This window comes from Lichenostomus cassidix, chromosome 20 (assembly GCF_008360975.1).
Source record: "Lichenostomus cassidix isolate B80296 chromosome 20, HeHo_3.0, whole genome shotgun sequence".
NCBI lineage: Eukaryota > Metazoa > Chordata > Aves > Passeriformes > Meliphagidae > Lichenostomus > Lichenostomus cassidix.
In genome coordinates, this window is record NC_139500.1 from 13,768,599 (window position 1) to 13,783,528 (window position 14,930).

Below are 14,930 nucleotides of genomic sequence, written 5' to 3' on the forward strand. Positions count from 1 at the left end.
ATGCAGGAGCTCAAGGTGGGCTGCAAGCCCTATGACTATGACCACAGAAGAACTGCTATGTGGACAAAGATGGGGCAAGAAAGGAGGGGAAGAGCCATGTCTCCCCACAAGCAGCCCTGGGTGCAGTGCTGGGGCTGGGCTGGCTGTGTTCCTAGGCCCACAGCGGAGAGGATGCTGCATGAACAGCACTCACCTCGCAGCCTACAGGAGGAGGATGGGCTGAGGGAGAGGGGATTTCTTCGCAACTCCCCCACACCAGACCTGGCCAGAGGGGCTGCAGTTGCAAGTCCAGCTCTTAGCAGCATCTTAGTGCCAGAGGTGACCAGGTCCCCACACTAGCCCCCTCCAGAGGACCAACGAGGGGTCTGTGGCAATGCAGCACCATGACAGCTCTCTGGGGCAAAACAGAGTGCTCCCCCAGGCTCCCTGCAACAGTGGCTGTGGTCCAGCTGGGCCAGCAGCACTTTTTAGCCGATCTCTGCAATTGCCACAGCTCCTAGGCACTGCCAAAGCAGCTGTCCCAAACACAGAGGAACAGCACCCAGCACCCCCATCCGGGCTTCATGCACTCTCAGGACCAGGCCATTGGTGAGCTGACACACACCTACCCAGGTCTGATTTCTCTGGGGACTGAGCATAGGTTGGACACTGCCAGATGCAGGAGAAAGCTGGGCTGACTGTCTCCCTCCCACCAGTGCTGTGGTGGCAGGAAGGCCAGAAGCAGCCCCGCCACATGCAGGGTCACCATTGGAAACAGCACCCATCCTGGGTGGATGGGGCATTGCTGCAGTTCCCCAGGATAAATATGCTATGACAGTCAAGGGGACAGTGGGAGGTCACAGCCTGTGCCCTCCCAACAGCAGTACCAGCCACAGCACACTCAACAGACCTGTTGGCAGTATATGTTTTTTGGGCAGCCAACCCTCAGCAGCTGTCTGCTCCGCAGTGCCACCAACGGGTGCCGAAGAGCTCAAAAGCATTTGACAAGTGTTTTAAGACAGAAATCCCACTAACACCTGCCTCTCCTTTCCCTCTTGTACCATGCAAACCCCACTCCATGAGACGTCAGACTCACTGGCACAAGGGTGCAGCTTGCACTGCTGCCAGCCCACAGGCCAGCCCCAGTGACCTCCCAGCACCCCCATCCAGGGTCTCACCCTCCCCAGCAGACAAACCAAAAGCCAACAGGTCCTACAGGTGGCCAGTGCTCAGGCCAGTGTGAGGTGACCAATTCTGCATGTTGATGCTGCTCCATGGCTCATGCCACCACATTGAAAAGAAGAGACAAAGGCTTCTAACTCTGATCCTGGCTACGTGGCATGGGCCAGGCCAGCATGGCCCGCGTCTAAGTCAGGTTTGATGGGAGCAAGAAAAGGCACCCAATGCCACGACCTGAACAGGGACATGTTTGATGGCATCTGTGGACAGAATGACATAGGACTTCTTTCTCATGACTAAGCCTGTCCTGTACAGCCCCTCCTGCACTGCTGCAAATGTGTCCCAGAAGGGACCAGAGGACACAGGGCTAAGTCAAGCTGGAAGACACATGCAGCTGCAGTAGAGGCACTCTCCAGGAAGGACCAAGCAGAGATTTCAGACCAAGTGGGTGCAGCAGCTCAGAACAATCCTGTTGGGCTCCAACAGAGAGCAGCCCCATCCCAAGGGTGTGCTTGGAGCCAGACTTGGGTTCGGTTAATCTTTCACAGCAGTCTCTGTGCTGCAGGAGGCTCCAAGGCGCTCAGCTTCCCCCTCCTTGCCAGCAGCACATGAGTGCACTGGTTGTCCCCCACCTGCCTCAGCTTGGCCCCCAGCAGGGCCTGACACCACCCCCCCAGTCAAGCTGCTCCTACCCTTGCTCTGCTTCTCAGCCCTCCCCTCAGAGATTTTAGTAACACCAAGTCACAGAATATACTGAACTGGATGAGACCCATCAGGATCATCAAGTCCAACTCCTGACCCTGCACAGGATGCCCCAAGAATCCCATCATGTGCCTGAAAGCATTGTTCAAATACTTCATGAAATTGGATAGGCTTGGCGCTGTGACTACTTCCCTTGGGAGCCCGTTCCAGTGCTCAATCGATTTTCTGCTGGAGTAACCCAGAAGATGGATCTGGGGCACTCCAGCTCTTGCAGCAACTAGCACTCTCTTCCTGCTCTCTACCTCCTTTCCATCATCAAAAGGCTGTGAGGTTCCTCAGAACCCTGGCAAGGCATGAGCTCCCTTCTGTGCTTAAGGAGCTCTCCCCACTACGGCCTTGCCCCAAAGAATCACTCCTTGATACTTAACTAAGTACCTGGCAGACACTGAGGGTTTTTGCAGGCCAGCCAACCTGCTGCTCCCAGAGCCAGAGCAGAACTTACATCACCCAAACAACTTCCAGGCTATAGGCTGAGCCCTGGCACCTGACATTACAACTCTAAGGTGCCTGCGCATGTCTCCAGTTGACATAGCTGTGGGGACAGCACCAAGACAGAATCCAGCAGCATAGGATGCTCCCACAACTGGAGAGCAGGACACTGGTAGCATTCATCTGCACCCTTTTGGGAACCACTGCATCTCACCACGGCAGCTCTGTCCACCTCCAAAGCCTGGAGCAGGGGCACCACCCACCCAGAGAGACTATGGGGGTATCTGCAGCCCTCTGCTCCTACCCAGCAGAGCCAGGGTCCCACATGGAGCACACAGGACCCAAGAGGTGCCAGGGAAGGAGAAAGGCTCACACATTGCACAGCAGCAAAACTTCTGGCAAGCTAAAATCAAGATAAATACCTTGCTACAAGTTCCTTGTCATGGGGCTAGCCCAGGCTGGAAGTCTCTCGTTGCATGGCCCAGAAGAGGCCTATCACTCAGCTCTAGGCTTTCAGGGCACTTTTAAATTTTTTTAAATAAAGAATCAAATTTAAAAATCATCTATCATGCTACATTGAGTGGCCCAGCCCACAGCATGCTCATTGCCTTTTGTACAGTTAGCTCAGGCAGCTGCAGCAGCTGAGTGAGGGCTAGATGATGCACAGACACTTGATGAGCAGTGAGCAGCCCAGCTTTGCTGCTCCAGAGCCCAGCAAAGAGCTCCAGGGCCCTGCTCGCATTGGCCCTGGTACTGTCACAAAGCCCTGGCCCCTCCTCCCATGGGCTGCTGCTCCGGCACCACCCCACCCGCTCCTTCCCAGGCACCCAGCACTCAGGTAGGGCAGGATCCTGAGCAGGCGGCACCGGGCTGGCAGGACAAGGACAAAGGCTGCGGGCAGGGAAGGGCAGCCGGCACCAGCAGCCAGCTGCCCAGAGGAACGAGCTTGAGGCTTGCTTCATGAGCCTCATCACCAGTGGCAGGAGGCAAGGCACAGCTTCTTCACCAGGACAGGGAGCTGGCAGCTGGGCCCTGCCACATGTCCAGTGCCCCCAAGAGTGGCTGTGGGGGGCAGGGATGTTCCTGGGCTCTCCAGCAGAAAGGAAAGCCAGGACCCCACTGCCAAAGCAGCCCTCTGCCTGTAGCCTGCTGTTCTTCCCAGGGCACCTTTGGACCAGGCTGTGGGGCAGGGTAACCTGTCCAATCGTAATATCTGTTTTCTCCAGGGTGTGCCATGTGACTCAGGAATAACTTCTCCCACATTAAAGTCAGCGTCAAGGAAGGCCTTTAGCAGTTCCCTGACTGTGGCAGGCTGCAGACCACCCTCAGCTTCGGGGGTTTACAAGAGGCAGCACAGAAACCTAGTCACTGGGCAAGCCAAGCAGGGCTGGCAGCACTGGCACTCAGCAATGCAGCAGGAGCTCTTGGCCAGCCCACTGGCATGCTCTGAATGAACATCTGGACCAGAGGAGACAAGGGCATGGGTTCAAGAAAGGACATGAGAGAGCAGAGCACGAAAGGGGGTTTCTTTTTGGGTTGACCAAAGCAGAGCAGTCATTTATTGGCACACACCTTTGTTTCTACTCGGATTCACACCCACGGACAGCTGTGAGGGACACAGCCAAATCCAGAGGGGCCCCTGCACAGCACCCACTCTGACAACAGCCGAAGGCAGCTGCCAGGCCATGTGCCTCCTCCTCCTCTCAGCAGCATGGGCTACCCAGAGCTACAAACACAGCCTTGGAAGGCAAGTGCCAAGGAGTCCTCACCGCTGGCCATAGCCCAGGACAGACGGTGTCCTGAAAGCACTCAGGCCACAGCCGGCATTGGACAGCCAAGAACAGAATGGGCAGACCCTCCTCTCTCTCAAAGAGCCAAAAGGAAACATCTATAGGTCTTCTTCTGCCTGTGCCCAGCTTGAGTGTACCAAGCTCTACATACGCATTACAGGCATTCATGTCCCACTGTTATCAGAACCCAGATGCTTGGTACAGCCAGCAGAGCAAAGGCCAGGCCAGCTCCACAGCAGGATAGTCCCATATTCAGCAGTGGTCCCAAACCAGCAGACATGTCTTCTGTGTGCTCCATCCTCTCATTCCAGCTAGTGACAGGCACACAACACTATCACACCCACCATACACCCACGTATTTCCATAGCACTGAAGCCACCTGTCTTGGTTAAACAAGGCCGGGATACCAGATCCAGAGGAGACAGTTTAACCTCAAGATCTGCTTAATCTGCTCAGGGGTAGGAAGGCTCTACAAAGACACCTGGACAGACTTGATCAATGGGCTAAGGACAACTGTGAGAGGTTCAGTAAAGTGAAGTGTCAGGTCCTGCACTTGCGTCGCAGCAACCCCCTGAAGCTCCAGGCTGGGGGGAGGAGTAGCTTAAGAACTGCTTGGCAGAAAGGGACTTGGGGGTGCCAGCAGTATGCCTGGTAGCCAAGGAAGCCAACAGCAACCTGGCCTATATCAAGAATAGTGTGGCCAGCAGGACTAGGGAAGTGACCAATCCCCGGGACTTGGCAGTGGTGAGGCACCTTGAGTACTATGTTCAGTTTTGGGCCCCTCAGTTCAAAAAGGTTATTTTGGTCCTGGAGCATGTCCAGCAAAGGGCAACATGGTTTGTGAAGGGTCTAGAAAAAATGTCTTATCAGGAATGGCTGAGGGAGCTGGGTTTGTTTAGTCTTGAGAAGAGAAGGCTCATGGGGGAAGTCATCTCCAGCTCCCTGATGAGGTGGCTGTAGTCAGGTGGGGGCTGGTGTCCTTTGCTGTGTCTGCAGTGAGAGAACAAGAATAAATTGCCTTCCTTAAGATGAGACAGTGGAGATTCAGATTGGATATTAGAAAAAAAATTTTCACTTTTAGGGTGGTCAGGAACCAGAGTAAGTTGCCAGGGAGGTGGAGTCACCAACCCCAGAAGTATTTAAGAAGTGGCTGGATCAGGCACTGGGTGATGTGGTTTAGGGATTACAGTGGTAGTGCTGGGGGGGCGATTGGATTTGTTGATCTTACAGGTCTCTTCCAACTTCAATGATTCAATGATTCCAACCAGCATACCCACTCCAACCATGTGCAAAGTCATCCAAATGCAAGAATAGGCGCTGCAAAGCCCCTACAGGTGTCGGGAGAGAGTCCTCGGTCTCCTGTCTGCACACAGAGCTGATGGCAGAGAGGGCACCCTGAGAGGATGGCAGCACCCCAGGTCCTCACAGGGCCCTGCCCCAGCTCCCAGGATAACGTACCATTCTGGTGTGTGGAAGGCTCCATTAAACTGTGCTGGCAGGGGCCAGAGTCACTGTGGCTAGCTGTGACTAGCTGTGACCAGGGAGTCTGTAGCATTTAACACACTGTGTTGTTCAAAATGCTCACTTGGTTGGAGCATGGTACTAATAATGCCAAGGTTGTGATCCCCATACAGGCCATTCACTGAAAGGCTAGACTTGATCCTTGTGGGTTCCATCCAATTCAGAATATTCTTGTGATTATGTGATAATCCTGTGGAGAAAGCATCTCTTGCCACCATCTCCTAGGGGACAAACTGGACAGGAAGGGGACACATTCATGTCTGCCTGGTGCTCTCATCTGCTTTTGCCTGCTTCATCCAGAGCATCCTGCCTGGTCTCAGAGCCAGGAACTTGTCCAGTATCCTAAAGAGAAGCACACCACCTGCTATGGAGCACCACCACACTGGTATGTGGATATATGTCCATGTAGAACCCCACTTAACAAGCCGTTTCCATACTAATTTAGTACTTGCAGATTAAAGAGAAACTCTAATCTCAAATGAGACAGCCCAATTTTCTAAATAAGCTTATCGTTTTCATATAGAGATTAACGTGTTCTCACTAGCACATCATGCAAGCGCTGCAGGTTTATCAGCACAGTTACAAGTGGGGAGTTTTCATTCTCCATGCTCAAGTTTTTATGCCTTTTAATTGATGCATGCCCAACCCCTGTGGTGCCAGCCTGCAACAGCCCTGCACCAGGCAGGCACCAGCACTTTAAGCAGCCAAGGACGAGTCCTCTTTCATGAGGTCATGGTACAACCTCCTCAGCAAGCCCCCAGTGCTGGGCACTATGCACATGCAGTGAGCACACCAATATGGCACACACTGGCAGGCTGACCACACACTAGGAACTGTCTTGTTGCATTTCAAGAGACAAGCAGAGCAGTACTGAAAGCTGTGCTTTGTCCCTCTCCACGAGCAGCCCAACTTGCTGTGGCACGACCTCTACACAGCATCTGCTGCTAGCAATGATGTTTTCAGTTACACAGTTTGAGGCACATCAGGTTACTATCCTCCTCCCTTGGATTTATTTTTATTGTTCTGAAAGCACAAGCCATCCCGACAGCAGACCAAGTCTACATCATGCCAGTATTTCCTTTTGCTCTTGCCTGGGCTCCTCCAGGAGTTGCAGTATCCATGAAGAAACCAAGAACATTTTCAGAAATTCCACAATTGAGCCAACACCAACCCGAGACCAAGAACTGACCATGTGCTCTCCCTCTTCTACCAGCCTTCCCACATGGGTGGCCAAAGTCTCATCTGCAGCTTGAGCTCTGATTTTCCCAGTCCAGAGGCTGAGGCTCACCAACATGTATTCCCAGTATCCTGTGGACATGCACAGTGCTCCAGCCATGCAGCTCCAACACCAGTCCCGCACACATTCAGTGAAAGCAACTATAGCTCCCTGCAAGGAGCAGTCTTCTATCTCATTTATACACACAGCTCCATCAGTGCATGTCCTACAGAGTGGTTCACTTCTGTTTTCCCTCAGAAATGGGAGAAGATCTTCTCAATATGATCTTCAGAGAAAAAGGGGCACTGAAAATAAGCTGAGAGCAAAGGCACAGAGAAACCACAGTGGCTCTGACTAGCCAGGCTGTAAAGGGACAAGACCTCCAGGGCTTGAGGAGAACTCTTAACAGACATTGCAGAAACACATTTGCCAAGTCTGGGGGAGGAGGTCAACATACCAAGGAAAAGGAATGAAGCTCTAGAATGGTAACAGGGATATACCCAAAGGCACGTGTGTGCTACTCCTCTCAGCCTGGCCCAGCCACAGTCCTTGCAGGGCATCTGAGCTGGAGCCTAGGGAGTGCAGAGCCTCAGCCGGGTTGTGCTGTCCAAACACCTCTGTACCACATTAACTCATCCACATGAGCAGAGACAAAAGAACACAACATTAAGAAGCCACAGCACTCAGCACTTGGCCTTTTGGAACTGTCACAGACAGCTGTGAGCAGCCCCAGTGACTGCCCAGGACAAAGGCATCACAGATGGGCCACCACTGAGGATGCTTTTCAAGATCACACCTGATGGAAAGACAGACTGCCATTGCCTACATCCTGTTGCATGCCAGAAGGACAGGTGGATGCTGGCACGAAAGCCAAAGTGCCTTTCCAAACTTTCGACCATACAACATGTCTCTACACCAAAGTATCCAATTTCCTGCTTGCTCAACACCACCTGCTGAAAATCTAGCTCTGAGCAAACAAAATGCACACTTGTGCACTTACCCTCAAGTGTAACCCGACTGATGCATGTGCTGGGCAACATAAGCAGAGTACCAAAGACTCCATTTGTATATGCAGCTGCTACACCACTATCGGACTAGGAAATCTGTGGTCCAACAGCCATCCAGCAGAATGAGAGCACTCAGACAAAGCCAAGCCAGGAGATGTTCTGAGCAGCAGGTACATCCTTCTGCATGGGGTGGGAGCAGGTACCAAGTGTATGGCACCCAAAGAGTAGCTGGATTCAATTCTGAGCACAACAAACAGGTAATAATGCACATCCCAAGTGCAGGATCCTGGCAAGCAGGACTCATGGCTGGGAGGACTCACTTGCTCCTACAGGGTCCTGCTCTGCCCTGCTGCCTGCAGCACCTTGCTATCACTGTCCTGGGTGTCCCACCGGTCCCTTCAGCAACCCACAGCAGTATATACTTCTGCAAACACAGCCTCACAAATGCCAGGCAAGGATTTTTCAGCTACATAGGCAACACATCCTTCCTGGCTCCTATAAAGCTCTGAAGCACGGAAATTAAGCAGGAGGTGCTCAGACAACACCTTGACAGCATCAAGCCTCCTCAAAGAGGCCAGCTCACATAGGCTGCAGTTCTCCCCACACCTTCCACCATTGTTCTAAGCCACTATGTTCCCCGTAAATTTGCCACCCAGTTGACACCCCAGACTGAGTGCATGATCCTTCTACTCACACATCTTCCAACAGCCAAGCTACAGCACCACTCAACAACCAAAGCTCCTGTTGGGGCTGTCCATATGTCCCACAGCATACCCCTGCTCATCTGCGCTTCAGAGCCTCCTCTCCCAGCTGTGTCCTGAGCTCCCATGAGGGACAGTGCTGGAACAGGAAGACTGGCTTTCTGCATCTACCTTGCTGCTGTCTATTATTTTAAATTGTATTTTTATTTCTATCCCATATAAGGGGCTAAAAAGAGCAGACAGGCAGCCCCACGGTGCAAAAATAGGAGGAATGCTGCACATGATGGACCCCAGTTCATCTGCTGCTCTGCACACCAGGGGCTGTGCTTTCGGGAAGGCCAGCCTGAGGTCAGAGAAGACTGGAGGTGGAAAAAACACAGCACTCGTCCTTTCTGTGTTCAACTCTCAAGAAAACCCAAGACAAAACTTTGCTTGGAGCTATCAGCAACTCCACAGCATATCCAGTACTTGCAAGGGCTGGCACAACTGAGCAAATGGGGCAAATTCAGGGGACTGGGGAAGGCTCAGAGTAATCTATACCCTGACAAAGAGCTCCTCACCAGATCTGTTTGTCCGGCATGAGGGATGCTGTGACCCATTGCACTTCACTTCAAAGCACATTGCCCAGAGGAGGTCCCCAGCCCTACCAAGAACAGCTTCCAGCCTCTTTTCTCTAATTGTGCTGAGCTGGCCCCCAAGGAGAAAGTATCCCTGGCTTTTTAACAAGCCTCTGGAAGCACATCCCTGGCCACAGTCCCTGCCCAGGGCAAAGACCAGCCCAGGAGAACATTTCACAGCCCCTCTGTGAGTCTGACTACCCAGCAGTTACCACAGTGTCAGGCTGACCCAGCACATTTTGTTCTAAGGCCCACATTCACCCCAAGAGCTGAACACGTCCAAAACATCACTGTTAGCATCTGATCTGAGAAGTCCTTGGGCCACAGGAGGCTGGGAGAGAGGCATCTGTGGCAGGACCCTCTGAGCAGGTCCCAGTGTCCCCATGTGCACCCAGCCCAGCATGTCCCACATGGCCCTTGCCATGGCATGTGAGGTCTGCAGAGAAACCCCCAACACCACTGTGACCATGAGCCTGTAAGAAGCATTGTAAATCACAGTGCTGGAAGCAGGAAATCTCTAAGACAAACTTCCACAGGACACCAAGGAATTCCTATTATGTGGTTTGCAAAAATAGTTACAATGCCTGCAACTTGCCACAGTGTGGAAAGAGCAGCTCTTCAGAGTCAATCTCAGAGAACCTCACACACATTTCACAAGAGTCTCAAATCCATAACTCAACAAAATCCCCTGATTTAATGGGATACGCATATTTTTGGCCAGGTTTTGAAACTTTAAAGACAACGAAGTCTCAAACGACATTCTCTAATATTAATTAAATTTACATAGGTAATAGCTAGCAGTCTGTAATCCCAACAAATAGCATTCATTGTTTTGCTGCTTCAGTCTCGCTGGGAAGATGCTGCAACACACACCTCCTCGCCTGCAACTGAAAAGAAATCCTGATGGATTGGCTGCAGCTGCACAAAGCTCCCAGACAAACACTAACGTGTCAGCACCCAACCCCTGTGTCCAAAACTGTCAGTGTTTAAAATTGCCGCAAAATAAAATATAATTTCTAATACTTATCTGATCACCTTGTGTGACAATGACAGGGAGCTCTGTGTGAAGATTGCCCAGATCCAGCTCATTTTGGGAATGGCAGCACAGGTGAGCCTGCACAGGTTCAGGGGACATGGGCTACAGGAGACGACCCACCACAGCCAGCCCTGTACTGAGGGCTGCCCACGGGGCTCCTTCCAGAACCCAGCCCAGGTCTTCAGAGGTGTGCAGCCCCCAACCCAGGCCTGGACCCTGCCCAGGCCAGCTGTTAGCTCTGAGAATAGCTCAGATCAGCTGCAGAGGATCAAATAATTGCCCCAGGGATAGGAAGTACCAACTATTTTCAGTTTTCTGGGAGTGCTGTTGGGCCAGGGAAGGCAGGGTGCTGACCACCCTGCCTGGGGGGAGGGGGCCTGGCATCTTGTTACACTCTTTCACTGTAGCTTATCCCAAGCAAAGGAAAAGGTTTACAACAGAATTTAAACCTCAGACTTGCTTTTTGGAAACCATTTTCCAGATTGCAGTTTCACACTAGGAAAACATAAAATATGCAGATTTTCCACCTGAGGCTCAATCCTGACATCTCCCACTCCTCCTTGCAGAGCAGCAGGGAGTGGGTGCAGCCCCAGTGAGAGGGGCACACAGCACTGCTGGCCAAGCTCCAAGGGGCAGCCTGGATCGGAGCTCATACCCCTCATCACAGGCATTCAGCAACCTGCTCTTGGCTCCCTTTCTGTCAAATCTTTGCAGCCACGTGAGATCCCTAAAACTGTTTTACAGGCTGAAAAATTATTTGTGTCCATAAAGAAGTTCTTTGTGGCAGCATGATACGCCAGCTCCAGACACTACTGCCTCCATGCCAGGGCAGCAGCAGAAGCATCTGCTGCCCACCTCTCAAAGCAGCACCTCTCCCTCTGTCCAGATGCCTGAGGTCTGGGGTGCCCATGGCCTTCACTGTATTTCAATCACACCATCTCACATCTCAGGAGGATATTTAAAGGGCATTGATGGAAACACTCAAAAGCCTGAAAACACCCCAGTGAAGGTTTGCACAAGCACTATTAACTGAACTTCTGCAGGCGGCTGTTCCACAGGAAAAATCCTGCCCACCAATGCTGCATGCCAGCAGCAATGCCAAAAGCCAAATCTGAAGCTTTGACACAAAATGGGAAGGAGCAGCCAGTCTATGCTTGTATCCACATCCTCCAAGAGCCCTGCTGACAAAAGGCATGGCTGCCTGGCATCCCTGTGGAGTGAATGAGAAGGAAGGGGGAAAAGGGAAGTAAGTTAATCTTGCCCAATCCCTCTCTGTCTGACTTTGAAACAGCAGTTTTATGACTTAAAAAAAAAGTCCAGAAATACGCACACAAAATTTTAAGGAATCCCAGCTCAACTCTGTTCTGCGTCGTTGGCAAGCCTGGGGAACGGGTCCTCCCCATGCACAGCACAGCCATGCGAGTGGGGCTGTAACAGCACTGCTGGAGCACAGAACACCTGGCCTGGGAGAAGGCTCTCCTGGCAGCCCTTGGCTGGGCTTCAGACTTGAAATTAAGATTAGGGCTGAAGGAAAGCCAAAATTCATAGCTTGAGAGGTGCCAGAAAGGGCTCACTAGAAGTAGGGGTTGCTAAAGACTTGAGTTTGCACCTTCCTGAAGAATGACCTTGGCCATAACATTAGGGTTGGGATAATGCTGAGACAAATAAAGTCCAGAGCTGGAGCAGTGCTGCCAAAGTATGTGGCAGCTTCCAAGAGTGCTGGGCTGGCAGAAAACACTGGTCCAGGTAACTGGTAGAAAACTTCTCTATGGCTTCTCAGGAAAATCAGGGCAATGGCTAAGAAAAAGAAAACTCACAGGTGCCGAGGTGGCAGAGCTCACCAGAGCAAAGCAAAAACTGCATGAGGGCTCACATGAGAAAAAGCCTTCATTAGGAAAAAGGCTAGGCAACTTAGCTAAGGCTCTGCTGGAAAACCAGCATCAGAGTTCAGAGAAAGTCTCATGTGGGGCTGGAAAGGGATGGCAAAAGGTAAAGAAGCTGGCCTGGGAAATGGTTTAGAAGGTTCCCTACAGTTCAGCTGGAAAACAGCTCAGGTCAGGATCTGGACTGAAAAGGTACATTACACTGCACCTGGGGAGAGGGGCTGCCAAGAGACCCATGTAGGACACCTTTTGCCAGGAAATGGCTGTGGGACCTTCCTTACACCCCCTCCTCACAGTACACAGGCAAACGCAAGGTCGGGCTCAGAATCAGAATGCCTGGTCTTACTGCTGGAGCAAAGCTGGAAAGGGGCTGCCAAAGGTAGGTGAGAGCAGCCCCGAGTCCCAGGATGAGTGAAAGTTCTGCTGTGAGCCATGGGTTAGGGGTCTTCCCTGCAGCTCCTCACAAAAAATAAGAGGCTTGATTGACAGAGCTTACAGCTGAGCTGTGGCTTCAACAGCCAGGCAGAGGCTGGCAGGACAGCTGGGCTGGGTCAGTTTTTTTCCAGGCAATGGCTGGAGGGCCTTTTCAATTGTCTATGCAAAAATGAGAGCCAGTGCTAGGATCAGGGTTAGGGCTGCGAGAGGGACAAAGCCTAGAGCTGCACTTGGACTGTGGAAGGAAAAGGGCTGCCAAAGCCAAGTGGGGGCTGCCAAAAGATATGGGCTGGGAGAACTCTATCTGTATTTCCAGCTCTAAAGCTCAGATGGAAAGCAAGAACTACAGTTAAACCTGACAGAAAGTGAAAGCTTAGGGTTGCATTTGGAACAGGGTTAGAAATGGGATGCCAAAGATTATTTTAGTTTGCCAGGAGCCCTTGTCTGGGAATCACCTTTTGTACAGCACTTGTCAGAAGTTTCAGCTATAAAATTAGGTTCAGGGTAACACCAATGGACAGAGGAAGACTTGACATACAACTGGATCAGGGATGGTAAGGGGCTGCCAAAGCAAAGTGGGGGCCTGCAAAGAAACTTGGGCTTAGAGAAACCTTTGCTCTGGAAAATAGCTCAGCAGCCTTCTCTGGAGCTTCCCTGGAAACAGAGAGCTAGGGTTGAGAGAAAGCCTGGAGCTGCAGGCAGAGCATGGAAGGGGCTACAAGAAGGAAATGGTTGGAGAGCCATGCTAAAAGTCTCATTTCTGCCCACAGGGCTTCAGGGCCATGTCCACCCATTCCCAAAAAAAAAAAAAAAAAAAAAAAAAAGAATGCTAAAGATGGCACTGAAGGATGAGAGCTGCCATTGGAGTAGGGCTGGAAGGTGGCTGCCAAACACTTGGGATGGGAGAAATTTTTATCCATGCAAGGTCTGTGCAACACCTGGGGTCCATATCTCAGGCTCAGCAGGAGAATGAGGACAAGGCTTCAGAGAAAGACATTATTCCATTTAAGGCAACATGAAGCCTGTGGCAGTGCCAGGCTCCTGCCCTCCTTCATTCAGGTGCAAAGGGAATAGAGTACAGCAACAAACAGAACTTTCAAAAATCAAATGTTTGTTTTCAGAGGCTGAAGCTGTGCTGAGGCTGGCTGAATTTTTACAAGGACAAGTAAAAGATCAAACTTTGCCTTTCTCTGTAACCTCCTTCTCAAAAACACCACCCATTCTTGCTGAAACCTTAAAAACAGCCAGCCTGAGGCACTGAACAGATTTGCACTGCATCACAGTCAGAGCTAGACAAGGATTATTCCAGCTGCACAGAGGAGCTTCATCACAGAGAGCACCAACACCACCTAAGATTGAATTACATTAAAACATATCTCGTGGAACGGAGCTCTAATTAGACTGGCCCATAAATCCAACAGTCTCCACAGCCAGTGAGCTGGAAATGTAGCATGTGTTAACAGGTGAAGAGGACTGTACCACGTTTCCTTCCAAAAGAAGGAAAGCGAATACATCTGCACCATCCAAGTTGCTCTCAGTTTATGTCCTACTTGCCTTTTCGGAGACTCTGCTGGTAGGCTCTCACATCTCAAAATCCAGCTGGTTTTTGCAGTGTATCTCCAAAAAAGGCTGAGCTAATATAAGTCCACTGATCACCATAATACCTCATAAAAAGGTGTTCTTCCTCATAATATAACACATACACACAGGTGAGAGTCAGTCAAACAGGACCAGGTCTCAGGGTCCCAACAGGATAAGCGCTTTGGGGGGAATGATGCAGAGGGATTGAGCTTTGGTTCAGCGGCTGGGCCCCTTGTGACAAGGAAGACCTTCAGGGAACATGTCCAGAGAAGCACAACAGAGCTGGGGAAGGGTCTGGAGCACAAGTATGATGAGGAGTCGCTGAGGAAGCTGAGAGAGATCAGCCTGGAGAAATGGAGGCTCAGGGGGGACCTTCTCACTCTCTACAACTCCCTGACAGGAGTGTGGAGCCAGATGGACTCTTCTACCAAGTAACAAGCGGTATGACATGAAGAAATTGCACCAAGTTGCACCAGGGAAAAATCAGGTTGAATATTAAGGAAAAATTCTTCACCAAAAGGGTTGTCAAGCACTAGCACAGACTGCTCAGGGCAGTGGTGGAGTCACCCTCTCTGGAGGGGTTTAAAAGACAAGTGGCTCTAGCACCTGGGGGCATGATTGAGTGGTGGTCTTGGCAGTGTTATGTTTAGAGTTGGGCTCAATGATCTTAAGGGCCTTTTCCAAACTACTACGATTCTGTGGTTCACAAAAAACTGTCAAACAGCCCCCAAACACAGTATGGCACGTGGCACAGTCAGGGGCTACCCCATCTTTCCCCTAGGACACATCCAGAC

The 14,930-nt window shown here is 51.3% G+C and overlaps 1 protein-coding gene across 9 annotated transcripts in view; it reads right to left on the minus strand.

Annotated features, from left to right (window-relative positions):
* CHD6 (chromodomain helicase DNA binding protein 6) overlaps nt 1-14,930 on the minus strand; it is an 89,212-nt gene that overhangs the window by 57,834 nt on the left and 16,448 nt on the right. For 2 of the 9 annotated variants that reach the window (XM_085079410.1, XM_085079409.1), the window contains exon 1: nt 194-217. The exons of 2 other annotated variants lie outside the window; for them this stretch is intronic. Coding sequence is in view for 5 of the 7 variants with exons in the window: in XM_085079414.1 (XP_084935540.1) it covers nt 194-305 (112 nt within the window). In the remaining 2 variants the exon portion in view is untranslated. Of the gene's footprint in view, nt 1-193; nt 1,494-14,930 lie in introns of those variants that run through there. 5 more of the 9 variants (XM_085079414.1, XM_085079416.1, XM_085079411.1 and 2 more) reach the window with 5 other exon arrangements.